We start from the raw sequence: 19,646 nt of genomic DNA, 5'->3' as shown, positions 1-19,646 counted from the left end.
TTTTCTGGGAGCAGAATTTGACAGGAGGAAGTAGCGACGCCAGAAACCAGGAGCTGGTTCCGAGGGGGTCCAGTAATGTAAGGCCGTGAAACCGCAACCCGAGGAAGGAGATGCTTTAATGTATTTCATACGTGAGTGTTTCCATGTGGTCCTCGGGGATAGCGGCTGGGTTAGCTGTAGCCTGTTAGCTCGATGTCGTGGCTCGTGCGCATCAGCTGACGTTGCCAGGCAGCGCGTTAGCTCCGGAAACGAAACGGTTCCTGTTTTAGCGACTCGCGTTTGATGACCAGTGCTCTCAGCTGCACTTTCTGTTGTTATTGTTCTCAGTCAGTGTGAGAAGAAAGACCAACAAAGACAACGCTTTCTATTTAGTTTGTATTCCGGCTGCCGGTGTGTCCGCTGTCAGCCAGCGGGTTAGCTCGGAGGCTAGCGTCAGCTAGCTGTTCGTTTTGTTTTAATGAACGTGATTTCACCGGTAACAGTGCAGCTGTCACCGATTCACCGGTAACAGTGCAGCTGTCACCGATTCACCGGTAACAGTGCAGCTGTCACCGATTCACCGGTAACAGTGCAGCTGTCACCGATTCACCGGGATCCTGTCGGTTAACCGTCCGGTGATCTACGATCCAATTACTGTAGAAAAATGCATGAAAGCGCTGCAGTTATCGCGGTGCATCATATGTGTGTCTGCAATTAAATGATCGGTTCATGATCGGTTCATGATCGGTTCATGATCGGTTCATGATCGGTTCATGATCGGTTCATTATCGGTTCATGATCGGTTCGTGATCGGTTCGTGATCGGTTCATGATCGGTTCATGATCGGTTCATGATCGGTTCATTATCTTCTCATTAAATCGTTTGAAACATCAGAAAGTGACGCAATAAGCAGCTCCATGAATATCAGTGGGATTGTGTTCATCTGCAATGAAGCATCATATTCTGTAAAATCATTATATGTTTGGTTTTTTTCTCTAAAAAAAAGTCAACAAGCTCAGAAAAATTAAGGTATTTAAGATGATCTAGCTCAAAAAGTAGAGCCCCCCCCCCCCCCATAAAGGAAGCTGTACAGGTTTTATGTATAAAACTGAGGTGAAGCACACAAGCTGTTTGTTTTACAGAACCTGAACCGACACCTTCACTAAAGGTTGTGTTGGACTCATTTGTTGTTTGGTTGGCGATCTATTACTTTAAAAAAATTTAAAAAAAAAAAATAATTACATGAAAATGCAGTGTAATGAATGCCCGCCGCTACTACAGCACCTAAATCCTCCAGAAACCAGAAAAAAACCAACCTGATTTAATCCGTCAATTGGTCAGAAACATTTGGAGATGCAGGATGTTTGTTGGACAGAAAGGATATAAACAAAGCTGTCATCTTAAAAGTAACTGAAGCTGTCAAACAAAATGTAGTGGAGTAAAATGTACAAGATTTACCTCTGAGGTTTATTGAAGTGGAAGATGTTGTATCTCAAATTGTTTTCCCCGAGTCCGTTGATAGAAGCAGTCTTTAGGCAGTTACCGGTTTTAGTTGATTTTTATTAAGCGTAGTTTACAAGACATCTTGGAGAGCCCAACATCAACCTGAGGTCTCTTTGTTGGAGTCTGACTTCCCCCTTTCCGGCACATACACTTATACTATAGGAAGAGGCGTTACTGTGGCGGGAACATTTGCATAGTATGTTTGTCTCAGTACTTTTCCACTGTCCTCCGTTTGAACCACATCCCCCTTTTGATCTGATAGTGAGTTGCACCCTACTGTGACCCCGACGTAATAAGTTCCTGCATAAGCCATGTGTTCTACAATGCTTACAGTCAGTATGTATTTTGTGCTTCTGTGCTAGGTTATGTTCACAACAATACAACACATATATATATATATCATATCATATTACTTACATATAGGTCGTACCATCACTACCAATCCCAAGGTGTAGACAAAAGGTAAATGTGAGTGATACTGCTTGGCCAAACCAAAAGGTCACAGGAGGAGGTCTGCAACCTGTGGGGTCACATACTGTTGTTCTTTGAAGCATTATCAGATGGCTGTCTGGAGGACTCCAGGGGGCGAAGGAAGACAACCCCCACCTCCACCAACCAACAAAGAATACATCAATACACATGACTTTTAGGTGGAAGACAACCCAAATTATATTGTATTAGCGTACAACATATGAGCCCTCATATGCACTAAGCAGATCTATATTCCACAAAGAACAGCTGCATGAGATGGAAATACTCAAGTAAAGTACTTCATATTTGTGCTTAAGTGCAGTACTGCGTCATTGTTGTTTATTATTTCCTCCGCCCCTTGTTGTGACTTGCAGCTGAGGCCAGCTTCAGCGAGACGACTTCTCGTCCGTACGTCATCCAGATGAGGAATGCTGGCAGCATGCAGCCCGTTTATAAAAGAGACGCGGGAGTCTGGCACCAAACCCGAAGTCTCCTCTACAAGAATCTGCTCATTAAATGGAGGACCAAGCAGCAGAGCCTTCAGGTGCTCAGCTCAGAGAAAATAGGAAAAACATCCGAGTTAATACGTTTGTCGTGTCCGTAGAATAGATTTGAGAGCAGCTGCTTCTGTGTGCGTCCGTGCAGGAGCTGATCCTCCCTCTGCTCCTGTTGGGCATCCTGATCCTCATCAGCACCCTCAACCCTCACGTCTACTACGGAGGCATCAGCACAACGGAGCTGGAGCGCGAAAGCCACATCATCCAGAGCCTGGGCTACACGCCGATCACCAACGTCACCAGCCACATCATGGAGGAGGTGGCCGAGGGGATGCGTGAGTCACAAACACAACACGCGTCACGGTTCACGTCCACTGCTGCCGCGTCCTTCTGTGTCAGATGACGGTGATTTTTTTTTTTTTTTTTTTACGGGATAATCTTGTTTTTCAGACATACGGGATCGTCTGGATACGTTTACCAGCGAGGAGGATCTGGAGAACGCCAGCCTGTACGAGCCGTCCAACTACGTGGGCGTGGTGTTCATGGACAGCTCCGCCACGTCCTACAGACTCCGCTTCCCGTACAACCAGCTGCCCCTCCCCAGCGATTACACCGAGTCCATCGGTGAAATAGGATTCATTTTCCCCTTTCTACATGAGGTTTCAAATATTTTTGGGGGGGCGGAGTTTCCACCTAACCTGCAGATTTTTCATGTTTTATAGATTTGATTTGAAGTGGGTTCAGCTCGTTTTAAAGTAGTCCAAATCCTAAATCCTCCACTTTATCTTCCACCAAGTTTAGAATCAGTAACACAAACACAAGCGGGACTATCAGCCTGCAGAGCTGAAATGTGCTTCATGTTGTCGTTGCCTGTTCTTGTTCTTGTTCTTCTGCAGCCAACTGCTTTACCAGCTCGGTGAACTGCAGAGCTGCTAACTACTGGTACTCCGGCTTCATCCGCCTGCAGTCTCTGATCGACGCAGCCATCATCCAGGTGAGACGGGCCGGACAAAAAATAGTTTGCAGTGTAAATAATCTTTACTTCCAGTCTGCTGATGGTCCACGTTTTGTGTGCAGATGCAGACGAAGCGCTCGGTGTGGAGCGAGATGGACCTGCAGGTGGTGAGGATGGGTCAGCCGGGCTCCGTGGAGGTGCAGAAGTTCCCCCACGCCCTCATCTCCATCTACCTGGTCCTGGCCTTCACGCCCTTCGTCACCTTCCTCATCGTCAACGTGGCAGCTGAGAAGGAGCATCGCCTCAAGGACACCATGACCATGATGGGTCTCTACGACACGGCGTTCTGGTGAGGAGACGGAGCGGTTCTGGGTCTGTAGTTTCGGACGCTGTGTATGTGTGGCTCATATGAAGTGTACTTGTTCTCCAGGTTGTCGTGGGGCCTCCTGTACGCCGCCCTGGTGACCACCATGTCCATCCTGATGGCCGTCATCTCCACGTTCACGGCGCTGTTCCCCAACAGTGACTTCTTTGTCGTGTTCTTCCTCATCTTCCTCTATGGAATATCATCTGTGAGTAGAGCGGTGATGGATTTGTTCAAAGGGTCCCGTCACTCAATTCACATTTGGACCCGAATGGTATCGAGTCATATAGATAGTTTTTGTTGTTTGTGCCAACGATCTCTGAAATTTGTGGAAAAATTATTTTGTGTTGCTCATAACATTTTAAAAACAGCGGCGTTTCTTTCCGGTTCGGATAATTCACAGACCTGTGAAGAGTTTTCTTTGTAACCGTTCGAGATCGTCTCTAAAAAGGATGACGTTAACAAGAAAGTCACTCTGAATTACTGGTTAACGTCCAATTTTAATGAGATTTTACTTGGAAGGTGATTTCTTCCAGAGTTTCCCAAAACAACAAAATATACTGTACAAGACCTCGGAAGGTCCCAGTAGAACTTTGTGTTGACAGTCTGACTCTGGGGAACGAATTCACGGTGACACGACCCCCACCAACGTCAAAGAAAACCCACCTGGTTGCTCCTGACCTGATGCTCCTTCTATCCTTAAATTGTTAATTTAATTACTGTGGTGAGCTTCCTCTCTTCATCGTCTCACCCTCTCTCCGTCGATATCCTTTCATCCTCCTCTTTTCCTCCACAGATCTTCTTCTCCTTCATGTTGACTCCGCTGTTTAAGAAGCCCAAGTTTGCCAGCACGGTGGGCTCCATGCTGACGGTGGTGTTCGGCTGCCTGTCGCTGTTCACCGTGCTGATGAAGGACTTCCCTCAGCCGCTGGTCTGGCTCCTCTGCCTGCTCTCCCCCAGCGCCTTCTCCATCGGGATTGCACAGGTTACAGACACACCCTTACCCACAATCCAGTGCTCATTTTGGGAGTACATGACGTTTAATGACACATGTCAATGGCCAAGAGATCTCTCTATTGATTATAGTTTGCATAGCTTGTTGGTGCTTTCATCAAAGTCCATATTAACTGACGATGAGCCTTTTTTTATGCAGATTTCTTTGTCCAAAATGTTCAGATTGGTTTGAAATGTGAACGGTGATTCGTTGGGATCCACAGCGACCGATTTGTTGCATCTGTGTGTCATAAATGTTTCAGGTGGTGTACCTGGAGGCGCAGGGAGACGGAGCTGTGTTCTCCTCTCTGGCCAACGGCCCTCATCCTCTCTACGTGCCGCTCCTCATGCTGATTATAGACTGTGTCCTTTACCTTCTGTTGGCCATCTACCTGGACCAGGTACTTCCTGGTAAGTACAAAAAAAACAACCTCTGTTGTCTTCAATATATTAACCACTAATCAATGACGGTTTGAGTGTTATCGTGTGCTCATGACGCACTTTCTGATTACGCAGGTGAGTTTGGAATGAAGAGGTCCTTGGTGTACTTCCTGAAGCCGTCCTATTGGTCCAAACGGAGAAAGCGCTACGTTGAAGTGAGCTCGGTGTACGAAGCGGAGGTGAACGGCGCTCCTGATGGCGACGAGTGTATCGAGCCCGTTTCCCCCGAGTTCAGAGGGAAAGAAGCCATCCGGTAAAAGTCCAGACCTGCTTATGAATGTCTGATTAGGACTACATTGAATGTTTTTGGTAATTTCACTTCAATGTGTTGAATTCCCACACAAAGTCTGAAGTATACATTCAGAGTCAAGAGGTTTTCCAGTGATGAAGACGTGCAGCCTGTAAGAGGAGACTCTGCTCTTCACTCTGAATCCGCCGCCGTGTTTACACTTCTCTCTTTTGTTTCTTTTTAATTTTCTCCTTCACCGCTCGCCTGCTCCTCCGGCAGCATCAACAACATCCGGAAAGTGTACAAAGAGAAGGACAACGTTGTGGAGGCTCTGAGAGGTGAGTCAGAGGCTTCCCACTGTGTCCAGGCCAGTTTGATGTTTTGAGCATTCTTTTGCATCCTTTAGTGTTTTAATGTCTGTTGGTCCATTTGGAGAAAAAGACAAATGTTTTTAAAAATCTGCTGTTTTCATTTTTTTTTTTTTTTTTTAAAACTGTAATGAAGTGTTGAAATCATGTTTTGTTCTGCCCCCCTCACTGTGTTTTTATGACGTCTCTTCGCCCTCCCCTCCCCAGGCCTGACGTTCGACATCTACGAGGGCCAGATCACCGCCCTGCTGGGACACAGCGGGGCCGGGAAGTCCACGCTCATGAACATCCTGTGCGGCATCTGCCCGCCCACGAACGGCACGGCCACCATCTACGGCTCCCCGGTGGCCGAGATCGCGGACGGGTCGGAGATGAAGCAGCTGGTGGGAGTCTGCCCTCAGTTCAACATCATCTTTGACGTGCTCACCGTGGAGGAGCACCTCAGGATCTTCGCTGCCATCAAAGGGATCCCGCCGGCGGACATCGACGCCGAGGTAATGTTAAAAATATTAGTTTAATTTATGAAAGTTAAAGCCTTTTAAATTACTTTTAGGTCTCTAAAAAATACCGCAGACAGCAGAAGAGATTTATGTTTCGTGTCCTCGGGATTTAAAATCTTTTCTGGCCACATGACCTCCAGACCGGATGTCCTGTCATGTGGCATTCCAGCAGGAATTCTAGATGTTCAAACAGTGGACAAGGAGAAGTGATGCACAAAGTATTTTGAGAAAAAAACTGTTCTTCTTCTATTATTTTGTTTCTTTCTTTGGCTTAAAGTTTGTGGGAGGAAGTATTTCTAGCTGTGATAACTAAAATAACATGTAGTTAGCGAATTATAGTCCAATAAATAATCTGTCTACGGTATTAACGTTATTCCTCTTTGAGTAAAAATTTGTTTTACTTAAGGGGTTTACATTTAGTAAATAAAATGTGTTAAAGTTCATCATCGTGGTCTTAAATACTGCAGATATCATGTGGTGAAAGAAGGCCGAATTTATCTGGTGTGAAATGTTTTCTTGCTTTCAAGTTACGTCAGAATTAATTACGAGTTTAGTCCACGACATCGTTACAAATCAGTGAATAAGGTGGGAAAATAGGAGCTTTGCAATCTAAAGCTTTTATATTTCAGATATCATCAGATGCAAAAAGCGTCTGTTCATTTAAAAATAAAGTGTGAGTCTGATTCTGTGTCTCTGACAGGTCACCAAAGTGCTGAAGGATCTGGACCTGGAGAAGATCATGACGGCTCAGGCCAAGAACCTGAGCGGAGGCCAGAAGAGGAAGCTGTCAGTGGGCATCGCCATCCTGGGAGATCCAAAGGTACCTGAAATGGGCCGGAGCTCTCGGCGCTGATGATACCCTTTAGTTTGTTTGTTTGTTTGTGTGTGTGTGTGTGTGTGTGTGTGTGTGTGTGTGTGTGTGTGTGTGTGTGTGTGTGTGTGTGTGTGTGAGAGAGAGAGAGAGAGAGAGAGAGAGAGACTGAGTTTCTGTGCAGCAGCTGGATAACATCAGCGTGTAGCCGTGCTGATCGGTGTGCTCTGTTTCCGTTAGATCCTGCTCCTGGACGAGCCCACGGCCGGCATGGACCCCTGCTCCCGGCACCAGGTCTGGTCTCTGCTGAAGAGCCGGCGGGCCGGCAGAGTCACGGTGCTCAGCACGCACTACATGGACGAGGCAGACATCCTAGCTGGTAGGCATGAACTCTCCCTGTTATGTAACACACTGACTGACAGACAGACAGACACCAAACCCATCAGGCAGATGTCATCACAGGCGGAGAGTTAAAAGGGTCAAAGAGGAGCTTCCTTTTAATACTTTGAATTAATTTCACTTTAGTTTGCTTAAATATTTAAAGGATTAAAGGATTATGTGCATCCGACACGTCGCTTTAATGTTTATTTATTTCAGTGTTTGGAATAAACAAGTCTGAGAGATTTAAGGTTTACTCTTTAACTTTTAAATGAAATTCTGCTGTCAGAACTATTAAATAAACAACTTTAGGTTATAAATATAAAGAAAGCATGAAATTGGTTCCTTAATTCTGTTTGATCTGCTGTTATCGGTCAACGTAAACATCAGACCGCCAACATGTCATCCAGTCAGGAGGCTCTTATTAGCCACGCCTCTTTTGAGAGAAAACAATCCGACATACTGCACCAAAAGTTCTGTTGTTTTTTTTTACACCTGTTTTACATTCAGTTCTGTGGCAAGTAGCGGGGACGTTCTGCAAACCAAATTTTCCAGATGTGCTGGTCGGATGTGTAACAACAGATTCTTTCTTTTCCAGATCGCAAAGCGGTGATCTCTCAGGGACAGCTGAAATGTGTCGGCTCTTCCATGTTTCTAAAGATCAAGTGTGGTGTCGGTTATCATCTCAGGCAAGTTTGGTCAACCGTTTAATACGAAGACTGATTTAAAATAGAAATGTAGGCTCGAATTCTACAAAAGCCTAAAAACTACAAAAAGAATACTGGTGTCTCTGTGATTTCTTCATCCTATTAACCACATCGGTTTCTATTTAACTAGCTGTCGATGTATTTTTCCCTCCTCTGCAGGATGTCCATCAGTGAGCGGTGTGACGCTGAAAGGGTCACGTCTCTGGTCAAACAGCACGTCTCCAAAGCGAAGCTGTCCCGGCAGCACGAGGCAGAGCTGACGTTCACGCTGCCGTTGGAGAGCATGGACACATTTCCAGGTCAGATCACAGAGACGTGAGAGAAGCAGCTGAAGTCTTTCCACTTTTTAGAGGGTTTAACTCTCCGTTGGTAAAATCCTACACATTTCCAGCTCCTTCAGATATTCTCAAGTGATGTTTAAAAAGTCTTTTACATAACTTCCTCGTTGTTATTTCAATCCTGCAGAACAAATCTTAAAAAGCAGATTTCACGTCATGACTCATCTCTGGCTGGAAGAAAGCAGCCGAAGCTTCGAGCTGTAATTCGTTTGTCTCTCGCAGGCCTTTTCTCCGAGCTCGACTCTCAGCCCGATCTGGGAGTAATAAACTACGGGGTTTCCATGACAACACTGGAGGATGTTTTTCTCCGTTTGGAGGCGGAGGCCGAGGTGGACCAAGCTGGTGAGTGCATTACTTAAAGTGGTGTATTTTAAGAGTAACACAATCCCAAGGTGCTCTCGTCATCGCCCGTTTCGGTGTCTGCAGACTACAGCGTGTTCAACCGAGAGCAGGCGGAGGACGAGTGCGACAACGCCTCCCTGGACGACACCGACCAGCGGCTGCTCACCTTCTCGGACAGCAAGTCGGACGTGGTGTCCGGTCACGCCCTGTGGAGGCAGCAGTTCAGCACCGTGGCCTGGCTGCACATGCTCAACATGCGCCGGGAGAGGAAGGCCTTCATTTACACGTGAGTGCAGCTCTTCTTTGATTCAGTGGGGAAAAAATGCACAGAACATTTTAAACAAACCCTAAAGGAGGAAACAAAATCGGACAAACCAAGTTTTATTAAAAAAAAAATATATTACAAAAAAAAGCAAAATCTTTTCCAAATAAAATGCGTGTGCTCCTCCTGCAGTCTGGCTCTGTTCCTGGTGTTCGTGGCCGCGGTCCTCGTCCTCTCTCTGGCAACAGGAAACATCCAGATTCACTCGCCGGACCGACAGTTTTTACCCATCTACCTGCTGAAGAGGAACCAGTCGCCGCGGCGATACGCCACCAGTCTCCTGGTCCAGAACTCCTCCGGTGAGTCCTCCAGAAGATTTCATTTTGTTTCGTGAGCTGATGTGAGCCGTTCAACAGTTGTGTTTTATTTTTTTTCATGAATGAGACTTGGGATCATCTTTCTGTCAAATGCTGTAAATATTGTGATGCTGTACACAGGAGACCACAGTCAATGCTAAATGTCCCGTGGGTGTAATTCTGACCTTCCTCCTCGAAGACGATGATCTGAATCCTCGTTAGGCAGCAGTTTTCTGAGTTTTCTTTTGCCCACAGGCTCTGATATTTCTGACTTCATCCACAACCTGGAATCTCAGGATATCAATGTGGAAATGATGAAACACAGCGACTACATGTCTGCAGCGCCGCACAGCGCCGCCATCAACGTAACCGGATCCAGCAAGGTGCCTCTCATGTCCCACAGATTGAATTTTAATTCTTGACACCTGATGAAATATTGACCTTTGTCCTTCTCTGCTGTGTTGCCAACAGGGTTTCAGATACAGCGTTGCATTCAACAGCACCACAGTGCACTCGTTGCCCATGGCGGTCAATATACTGAGCAACGCTCTCCTTAGAGGGCTGAATGGTACCGGACACATCCGGACCTGGACCAAACCCTTCGACTATGTGAGTCTCTGAGTCACTTCTTAAATCTACAAACTCAAACATGATATTTAAAGATGTTAAACTCTTTGACTCCTCCAGCAAATCCCCGACGCCACGTCCTATGCTCTGGTCTACATCGAGGCAATCATACTGGGGATGCTGGCGGCCGGGATGCCCGCTTATTTTGCAATGGACCACACTCGAGACCGAGAGGTAACCACGTCCACGCAGAGATTGTGATTCATTACAGTTTAATCAAAGGATTTATAACACAAAGAAGAAATATTATTACTATCATATTATTACTTAGACCACATTCAGAGGTGGTCCGAGACGTTCTTTTAGCACTCCGAAGAAAACATGTGCAGTGGCGTGATCAGGTCAGGCCTGACGGTTCAGGTTGTGAATTACAGACTCGAGTCTTCAGATATTTACTAGCGTGAAATACATCATAAATGCCGGTCCGTTGAACTGAGCCTCATTTTATGAACTTCCTGTTGTTTTGGTTCCTCTCCATGTGTCTGTACGTGTTTATGTGGTTATTTACTTGTTTATTTACATATTCGTTTGCATTTTGAGCAATGAGGGTCACACGAGACGCATGTTAATATCACATCTGAACAGGCTGTTAGACCACGTTGCCATCAGGGAGCAGATTGTCTTCCTATTGTTCGCTGTCTCGTCACTGCCCTGATATTAATACAATATGATATTAGATATTGAACATATCCGTCTGTGCTGACTTTTCTTTTTGGTCCTCTTTAGATCAAGTGTCGCTCTACGCTGCGTATCTCCGGTCTGGTCCCGTCGGCGTACTGGTGCGGCCAGGCGGTGGTGGACATCCCCTTCTACTATCTCATCCTGTCCTGTATGACCATCATCCTTTTCTCCTTCCACACCGGGAACCTGCTGACCTCCAGCAACCTCACCTCTGTGGTCCGTGCAGCTGCCTCACGGTCCGTATGATGCCTGATACAGAACGACGTGTCTCTTCTCACGACGCCTCCTCTGCCCTCTCACAGGTCCTCTGCACTGTCGGCTTCGGCCCGGCCATGATCCTCTTCACCTACGTGTTTTCTTTTGGCTTCGCCCGAGTCCAGAGCAACAGGGACTTCTTCTCCGTCATCTCCATGATGGTGAGACAGGAAGCCTTCTTTATCCAGATTCAGCTTCTTCTTCTTCCTCCCGTGGCTGCAAAACAGTTTAATTAATTCACATGAAAGGTGCTTTGATTGCTAAATGTCCAACCTGTGTGTCAGGTGTGTGTGGTGTCGGCCTCTGTGGTTCAGCTGTCATTCGTCAACGACAACCCCGGACTGACGAGGAACCTCCACAACGCCCTGTGTCTCTTCAACCCTCTGTACCCGCTCATGGGCTGCCTCAACTGCATCACCAAGGTAGGAGCTCACAGCAGCACGGCGGCTGTTTGAAGGTAGCTGGTTTATCAGTAACTCTGACTTTAATTTGATTGTGATGGTTACATATTTCACCTGCAAGACTTTTGGGTTTCAGTCACACCAACAGACTGGATATAAAAGTGTTCGTAGCTTCAGAGTCTGATAAATGAGGCCGATGCAGAAGTGCCTTCAGCTGCAATACCAGCGAGTGCCACCAGAGGTCGGCTCTAAAAAGCCTCCGGCTCCATAGACTCCCATTCAACTTCTCTCATCAAATACAGTCATAAAATATTTTCCACCAGTCATTATGTTGTCATTAGCTAAATTCCGTGCTTCCTGTTGGTTTTCTGGTGTTCCTTCTGAAAATAGTTGCATCATTACCTACATTACTACCTACCATACCTACCTACCTACCTATTAATTAGATATTAGGCCTCAAAAATCAGCATTTTTGAAGACCAGCAGGTGAACAAAGTGGAACATCCAGCACCTTAAGAGACAAATATTTATTTCAGAAGTTATTACTGACTAATCCAGACACTACTTTTTTCTTTAATTATTTGTAGAAATAAAAAAATCTGCTTAGAATATTGTAAATCCAGTGAAGTGTTTGAGAAAGATTGATTAAAGTACATTTGTGAGGAGAGTTTTAGACACCGACTCACCTCGCTGTTGTTTCTCCTTTGTCTCCAGGCGACCTTCCTCCCGTCTCTCGATGAGGAGAACTTCCTGTGGAAGAACCTGCTGATCTCAATCGTAGCCGTACGTGTCTCATTTGGACTAATTTGGTTTAAAAACATGAATGAGCTGATGACAGAAGTGTGTTTAACCGTGGTGTGTGTCCGGTTCTTCAGCCCTACCTCCAGTGCATCATGCTGCTCTTTGTGCTTCGCTGGCTGGAGATCCATTACGGAGGGAGGACCATGAAAAACGATCAGTTCTGCAGGTGACGATCACATTTCAGGTCAAAACTCTGATTACAGGAAGCCTTGGTACATTTACATCTTAAAATATCTTCACATTTCTAAACGACCGAGACGAGTCTTTCGCGTAATGATGGAAAGATTATTGTGGTTCCTGAAACTTTATATTGAGATTAAAAACTTCAACTGCTCTCTGCAGTTTGTCAGAGAAAACAAGCTGCTTATCGACTAAAACTAAATTCCATGTTGTGCAAACGGAGGTTTCAAAATTATTAGAACATATAAGCTGAGGATTTAACTGCTGTTACATCATGAATTTTACAATTCAAGGTCATTTATGTTTCATAAATATTTCAGCAGTAAGTGAGACGGTGTGCAGAAAAGTCCTCGAACTGTTTACACACATCCAGGAGTGGAGAGACAATAAATATGACAATAAAATGTTTCATTACATAATAATTTTTATATATATATATATATATATATAAACAACCATTATGTATTTATAGTCCGATATTTTCATGCAGACAAAGAAATGAAGTAATTTATGTTGTCAAATTATTAAGCATTAAATACCGGTTGCTGCTGCAGGAAGTGGCTAATTCATAACAACAATAATAATAATGATGATAATATGAACATGTTCTTCACAGGATCTCGTCCAAGTCGAAGCCCAAAGTGGAGAGGAACCCGGAGGAAGGTCTGAACGAAGACGAGGACGTCCGGATGGAGAAGGCCCGAGTGAAGGAGGCGCTCACCTGTCAGTCCTGTGAAGATGTGAGGAATCTTTTAGTTTCTCTGCAGATGATCCAGATCTGCATCTTTTACATTTTACAAGCTGAATCTGTGCGTCTGTGTCGGTTCAGAAAGCCGTGGTGGTGGTGAGTAACCTGAGGAAGCAGTACAAGGGCCGGCGAGAAGGGTTTTCATTCAGCAAGACGAGGAAGGTGGCCACCAAGAACATCTCATTCTGTGTCCGCAAAGGTACCTTCAGTCTTTTCAAAGTACATTTTGATTATTAGAGAAATCTGTGAGGAATCTTGTAATAAAAGTCCAGCTTTCAGTCAGTTCATTTTAAGTTAAAAAAAAAACCCTGCCGTTTCGTTCAGGGGAAGTTCTGGGACTGTTGGGCCCCAATGGAGCCGGAAAGAGCACCATCATGCACATGTTGTCGGGGGACACGGACCCGACTGCAGGCCAGGTACAGAACTCAAGCTTCCTGCATGTTTTACTCATATATCCTAAAAATATAACCTGTGATGACCTTCAGGGTTTCCTGGAAAGGTCATGAAATAAAAAGGCCCGGAGACAGTTTGGAAGTAACAAAATGTTTTGGAAAACTTTGGAATATTCATTGGTTTTGGTTTAAAATGTGTTCATAAAAATCCTGTCCGCTAAAATAAAGTAGTTTTTTCTGCCAGCTAGAACCCAGAATAACAAGCTGTGGTTGTTGTTGTTGTTGTTGTTGTTTTCCAGGTGCTGATGGGGGACTACAGCACTGAGTTTTCTCCAGTGGACAACCCTCTGGAGCACGTGGGCTACTGTCCTCAGGTGAACCCTCTGTGGCCGCGGATCACCCTGCAGGAACATCTGGAGATCTACGCTGCCGTCAAGGGTCTGAAGGGACAGGACGTCCCGGGGATCATCAAGCGGTCAGTGTCCGTCTCCTTCACAGAGACCGTCGCACCGTCGCCACTGCTTTGTTTTTGTTCTACTCAAAAAGAGCAACTCGATCCAAATACGGCACCGCGGACAGTCGCAGATTTAAAAAGGGAACTAAATTAGATGAAAAATGAAGTTTTAGGGGATCTATTTAAAAGCTGTTGACAGTTGTTGTTGTTGTTGTTGTTGACAGTGTGGTGAACGCTCTGGAGCTGAAGGACCACGTGAACAAACAAGCCAAGAGCCTCTCAGCGGGACTCAAACGCAAGGTGAGGACACGTCAGCTGACATTTTACCGTCAACACGTTTGAAGTTCTGCCCGATTCTTCACAGAAGAACTTTCTGTAGAAACCGTCAGTTCTTAAATCCATTTCTCAAACATCTTTCAACCTGAACGACTGAAACGTCTCAGGCAGCTTAAATCTTTGTCATTACGAGTATTTCATCCAGACCTCGTGTATTACAGATGAATGTTTTTGTGTTTCCAGCTGTGCTTTGCCTTGAGCATGATCGGGAATCCTCAGATCGTCTTACTGGACGAACCGTCATCGGGGATGGATCCTAAATCTAAACAGCGCATGTGGTGAGATTATATTTCCAAGACGGGAACCATCCATCCACCTCGGATCCTGAAATAATTCATGTTTCACGTCAGGATAATTACAGTAACTCGGGTGGATTCTTGTCCGTTTCTCTAACTTGTCTCGGTCTTCGTGTAGGAGGGCCATTCGTGCTGCGTTCAAGAACCATCAGCGGGGCGCCATCCTCACCACACACTACATGGAGGAGGCGGAGGCCGTGTGCGACCGCGTCGCCATCATGGTTTCAGGCCAGCTCAGGTCGGCGCTCGCGTCTTCCATCATGTCCCAGGTTTCTGAATCGCCGGTTACCGCCCGCTCATGCTCCGACCGCGTGTCTCCAACAGGTGCATCGGCTCCATCCAACATCTCAAAGGGAAGTACGGTCGAGGTTACAGTCTGGAGGTGAAGCTTCGGGAGGAGCTGACGGGGCTCCAGCAGGTGGCGCTGCTGCACAAGGAGATCCTGCGAATCTTCCCGCACGCTGCCCGGCAGGAGAGGTGAGACCCGACACGTTCTGGGACCAAATTTTACTTTTAAAGTTAAGTGTATAAATAATATATTTAGATTTCTCTTTAATCTGAATCTTCAAAGGGAAATGTAGAAATTGAACACCAGAAAAATGCATATCCTTCAAAATAAAAGCTCATTTAAAATGGAATAGATGCGTGATTCATAATTTTGTGTGGAAACTTTCAATTCTGTCTAATTCTGCTGTTTTCCTGTGCAGCTTCGCTACTCTGATGGTTTACAAGATCCCCATGGAGGACGTCAAGTCACTGGCCAAGTCTTTCTATCAGCTGGAGAGGGGTGAGACACACACACACACACACACACACACACACACACACACACACACACACACACACACACACACACACGGTGACCCGTTCACTGTCATTCTTCCTCTTCTGTCTCTGTTTGTCTTCAGCAAAGCGAACATTCAACTTTGAGGAGTACAACTTCTCTCAGTCCACTTTGGAGCAGGTAGGTGGTTAAAGAACCGAGTCACTCTAAACCAGTCAAATCAGTCCTGGAACGATCAGTTCGTCATTTCAAAGCATCACTTTGAGATTTGATCTGCTGCAGTAGAGACTGTTTTATTATTTCCTGTCACCTGCCGGTGGACATTAGCTTGGAAATCTTTTTAATTTTTTTGTCCTCCAGTGATCAATATGTCGTATGACGTCGCGTGTCCTTCGTCCTCCCAGGTGTTCATGGAGTTCGCCAAGGAGCAGGAGAACGAGGAGGACGAGCCGGGCTCCCTCAGCACCACCTTCCAGTGGCAGCGGCTGCGTCAGGACGGGCCCGTCTCCGTCAACTACCCGGACAGCATCGTGCACCAGCTGTGAGGTCGGCCCGAGAGGCGGCCGGGACCGACGTCGGCGTCTGAGGGGCTCCGCGCCGGCCGTCCCCCTCCAACAGGGACTCCGGGCGGCGGCCTCCTCCTTGTGGGTCCGAGGCGTGCATGTGTGTGTGTGACCCTCCTCCACTGGTGCTCTGTGTTTTTTCGCACTGACCGCGGGGGGCCGGTGCTCTTTCTCCACAACAACTCCTTTTTCCGACGGTGGTTTTTCTTTTTATCTCCACAGGGAGTCAGTACACGGGGGGACAACAACCCTATAAATAACCTGATATTCCTGCATCTTCTCCACCGGAGCACCGTCGGCGTGTTTCCTCGTCTCTTCAGGTGTTTTTTTGTTTTTTTTTGTCGTGGTTGTGAAAATGTTTTTTTGTTTTTTCAAAAGCACTACCAGAAACCGGGATCCATCCATGATCGTAACCAAAGCAGCACACCTCCTCACCTCCTCACCTCCTCACCACACCTCCTCACCACACCTCCTCACCACACCTCCACCACCTCCTCACCACACCTCCACACCTCCTCACCTCCTCACCACACCTCCTCACCACACCTCCTCACCACACCTCCTCACCACACCTCCACACCTCCTCCTCACCACACCTCCTCACCTCCTCACCACACCTCCTCACCACACCTCCTCACCTCCTCACCACCTCCTCACCTCCTCACCACACCTCCTCACCTCCTCACCACACCTCCACACCTCCTCACCTCCTCACCACACCTCCTCACCCACACCTCCTCACCCCTCCACACCTCCTCACCTCCTCACCACACCTCACCACCTCACCACACCTCCACCCCTCCACACCTCCTCACCTCCTCACCACACCTCCTCACCTCCTCTCCACACCTCCTCACCTCCTCACCACACCTCCTCACCTCCTCACCACACCTCCTCACCTCCTCACCACACCTCCTCACCTCCTCACCACACCTCCTCACCTCCTCACCACACCTCCTCACCTCCACACCTCCTCACCTCCTCACACATTGACACGGACAATACTTTTATTTTGTTTTTTTGTAGCATTAATAGTTGTGTGGTTGACGTGGGGCGGCGCTGGAGGAGAGATGCTTCGTCTCTCCACCGTTTTTAGACAAACAGAAGAACTGAAGAAGAGAGTCATCTTCTCCTCATCTTACACCAGCATGCACATCGTAACGTCCACATTTGAACCTCCACGTCCTCCGGGACCAGCGGTTCAGGTGCATTCATTTAAACTGGCAGACGGATGTTGGAACGAGGTTTTTTTTTAGTTTTTGTTTGTTTCTGGATTGGATGATGTTTTGCCTTCGTCGCTGCAGGTTGAAGTCGAACCCCGTTGCTGGGGAACGTAATGTAGAATATGCACGTACAGTACATGTAGCACACCGCCCACGTCAGACGTTAGCTGACGGTGCGTTCAGGTGCAGACGGGGCCTGTTGGAACGTTGTCTTCCTCTCTGTCGGGTTTTTTTAATTTTATTTTTTTTAAACGAGGACTTTTTGATCTCAGATCTTTGAATGTACGTTGGGCGTCCGCCGAGAGGAGGGTTTGTAACTCCGAGACTCCCGTCGTCACTCGGTTTCACTTTGGTGCCACTTTAATCACGCAGCTGTGTGTGTGTGTGTGTGTGTGTGTGTGTGTGTGTGTGTGTGTGTGTGTGTGTGTGTGTGTGTGTGTGTGTGTGTGTGTGTGTGTGTGTGTGTGTGTGTGTGTAAACTGCGACTGTCTCTGCATAGTTCCGTATTTGTACAAGTCAGGTGCGTTGTTGGTGCAATACCTTTCAGCAAGCCGATAAATTGTAATTTTTCTTCATGACATTCAGGTGAGAGGACGTTCGTTAAAAAGGGAATTTAAAGACCTGACTTTTATTTTGTTAACGGACAACAGAGGTCGACATTAGAAGCTCCACAGAGGAGGTGCGTGTCGCAGCGATCGTATGACAGGTCGAGTCGTCCACCTCTGCAGAACAGATCAGCATCTTTCATTGATTTTTAAAGACGATCTAAAGGTTTGATAGACGTTTGAGCTGTTTATTTTCTGTCGAAACACTAGGTAGTTGTGGGTTTTTCACTCTCACACGAGGTGTCAGGGATGTGTTACCTTCATGTTTTTATGCGGTAGCTTCCACTCGTCATTCACAGACGTGAGGAAGAGCTGATTTTAAGAGTGGGAGTCTTATTTTGACGATGCACTGCAGACGTTACTGACACTAAAGATTTAAATCTTCTTTTACTTGAGAGCCTGAGTCGGAGTTCTCGTGGGTGTTTTATGTCCTTTAAAATGTGAAGACTCTTGAAACCTTGTCGATATTTTGTTGCACACTTGTAGCCGTGTTCCCCTCAAAAAGAAAAACCACACAGAACAAACACTGCTTTAAGTTGAACATGCCGTGAGCATCTACGAGTTGTTTTTGGAGCGTCGCATGTACACTACCATACGTATTTTGTCTTTTTATATTCATTTTCCCAAGTGCAATGTAGGAGATTTGTTTGCAGATTTTTCCTCCCACGTTCATGTGTGTTCTGTGGGTTTGATGATTTCAGTGACATGTAGCCATCCAGAAAAAAAACATCTGCTTTGTTTTGCACTTCTTTACTTCCTGCTTCCAGAACAGAAACACGTCACGTCGAGTTGGGAATATTTCACACGAAAGAAAAACAACCAAAATCTTCTGTGTCTCTGGAAAGTGGAAGCAGGTTTCATTTTATTTTCCTGGTGGTGGTCAAATTTGCACTATTTCTGGGAAATTTTTATAACCTTTCTTTATATTATGCAATCTTTGTAAGATTATCTGTGCACTGATTTTATTTTTTAAGGACTGTGGTTTAGCTGTGTGCTGTATTTTCCTCGTGTGTCACCCCCCCCCCCCCTTCCCCTCCCCCCACGTCCCAACGGACGCTCGTCATTAATGAACTCTTTTGGTCTCTACACGACCTTTTCATGAATAAACGTTAATCCGACTTAGTCCTCGGCCTCTTTTGTTTCAGTGACGTCACTCGATTAACAGAAGCCAGAAGCTCAGTTCCGTCTGAAATTATTCAATTTGACACTCCAGAAGTAGAAAACACACTTATTAACAATCTGGATAACACATGACTGTTCATATTAATTTATAACATTAAAATGCTCACAGCAGAGAGGAACCTCATCAGTTTGACATGTATACAAATATTAATAAAACATTTCCATCGTAGTTACATTTTCATTTCCATTTAATCTTTATTGTCTATTTTCCTTTCATTTTTACTTCATTGTAATTAGTCTTATCTTGTCTCATGTTTTTTTCTTCTATGGGAATTTATAAGTTCCTGTTGATCTTGAATATAAAATGCAGGATAGGATTAATGAAGTTTTATCTCACATAAAGTGATTAAATTAAGCAGAATCTTAAATAACTATGTCAGTAAGGTGTACATTAATGCAGCAGCCAAATTCATCCCAAAACAACACATAACACACAAAAGGGGTGCATTAACTGCACAGTGTGTACTTTTACTTTTGAGACTTTAAGTATATTTTTCTGATAATACTTACATACTTTTACTTTAGCAAAGGACCTGAATTATTTCTTCCACCACTGTAATTACATAAAGTTTAATATTTTAATTACTGTATTACGGGTTAGATCCTGTTCTTTACACTCCGTAC

At 45.8% G+C, this 19,646-nt stretch overlaps 2 protein-coding genes across 21 annotated transcripts; both read left to right on the top strand.

Annotated features, from left to right (window-relative positions):
• Positions 1-5: 5 nt before the first annotated feature.
• abca5 (ATP-binding cassette, sub-family A (ABC1), member 5) lies at positions 6-16,455 on the top strand. Its single transcript, XM_069717571.1, has 38 exons — positions 6-131; positions 2,328-2,497; positions 2,599-2,785; positions 2,901-3,074; positions 3,347-3,444; positions 3,528-3,754; positions 3,836-3,977; positions 4,566-4,754; positions 5,026-5,173; positions 5,279-5,456; positions 5,712-5,770; positions 6,008-6,294; positions 7,001-7,120; positions 7,352-7,490; positions 8,088-8,178; positions 8,356-8,495; positions 8,757-8,876; positions 8,961-9,162; positions 9,331-9,497; positions 9,750-9,877; positions 9,966-10,103; positions 10,182-10,295; positions 10,848-11,018; positions 11,105-11,218; positions 11,342-11,479; positions 12,173-12,241; positions 12,334-12,425; positions 13,056-13,179; positions 13,269-13,386; positions 13,512-13,603; positions 13,879-14,054; positions 14,258-14,333; positions 14,553-14,647; positions 14,784-14,903; positions 14,990-15,142; positions 15,373-15,452; positions 15,574-15,629; positions 15,854-16,455. Exons 1-38 carry the CDS (start codon positions 119-121, stop codon positions 15,992-15,994), a joined length of 5,046 nt encoding a protein of 1,681 aa, XP_069573672.1. The 5' UTR covers positions 6-118; the 3' UTR covers positions 15,995-16,455.
• LOC138632227 (uncharacterized) lies at positions 16,368-18,962 on the top strand. Of its 20 annotated transcripts, none has more exons than XM_069717614.1 (4): positions 16,368-16,458; positions 16,512-16,722; positions 16,799-16,851; positions 16,962-18,962. In XM_069717614.1, exons 1-4 carry the CDS (start codon positions 16,368-16,370, stop codon positions 17,003-17,005), a joined length of 399 nt encoding a protein of 132 aa, XP_069573715.1. In that variant the 3' UTR covers positions 17,006-18,962. The 20 variants fall into 20 exon arrangements, with proteins under 20 accessions (XP_069573715.1, XP_069573703.1, XP_069573705.1 ...); XM_069717602.1 differs by having other exon boundaries at positions 16,512-16,746; positions 16,786-16,843; positions 16,946-18,962; XM_069717604.1 differs by having other exon boundaries at positions 16,512-16,746; positions 16,786-16,851; positions 16,954-18,962.
• Positions 18,963-19,646: the final 684 nt, after the last annotated feature.

The sequence above is a fragment of the Brachyistius frenatus genome, unplaced genomic scaffold (assembly GCF_029030835.1).
Source record: "Brachyistius frenatus isolate BFR_SWC_R1_liver_20210118 unplaced genomic scaffold, ASM2903083v1 Contig_177, whole genome shotgun sequence".
NCBI lineage: Eukaryota > Metazoa > Chordata > Actinopteri > Embiotocidae > Brachyistius > Brachyistius frenatus.
This window is presented reverse-complemented; position numbering and strand designations above follow the sequence as displayed.

What these genes read in the sequence shown, in the direction of transcription:
- abca5 (XM_069717571.1), top strand. An exon ending in TCGACGCAGCCATCATCCAG is followed by an intron (nt 3,445 to 3,527) that starts GTGAGACGGGCC and finishes TTTTGTGTGCAG; the next exon opens with ATGCAGACGAAGCGCTCGGT. An exon ending in TCTCCGTCATCTCCATGATG is followed by an intron (nt 11,219 to 11,341) that starts GTGAGACAGGAA and finishes CCTGTGTGTCAG; the next exon opens with GTGTGTGTGGTGTCGGCCTC.
- LOC138632227 (XM_069717593.1), top strand. Translation starts at nt 16,368, where the DNA reads ATGTTTTTTTGTTTTTTCAAAAGCACTACCAGAAACCGGGATCCATCC. An exon ending in CCACACCTCCTCACCCACAC is followed by an intron (nt 16,747 to 16,785) that starts CTCCTCACCCCT and finishes TCCTCACCACAC; the next exon opens with CTCACCACCTCACCACACCT. An exon ending in TCACCACACCTCCTCACCTC is followed by an intron (nt 16,894 to 16,945) that starts CTCACCACACCT and finishes TCCTCACCACAC; the next exon opens with CTCCTCACCTCCTCACCACA.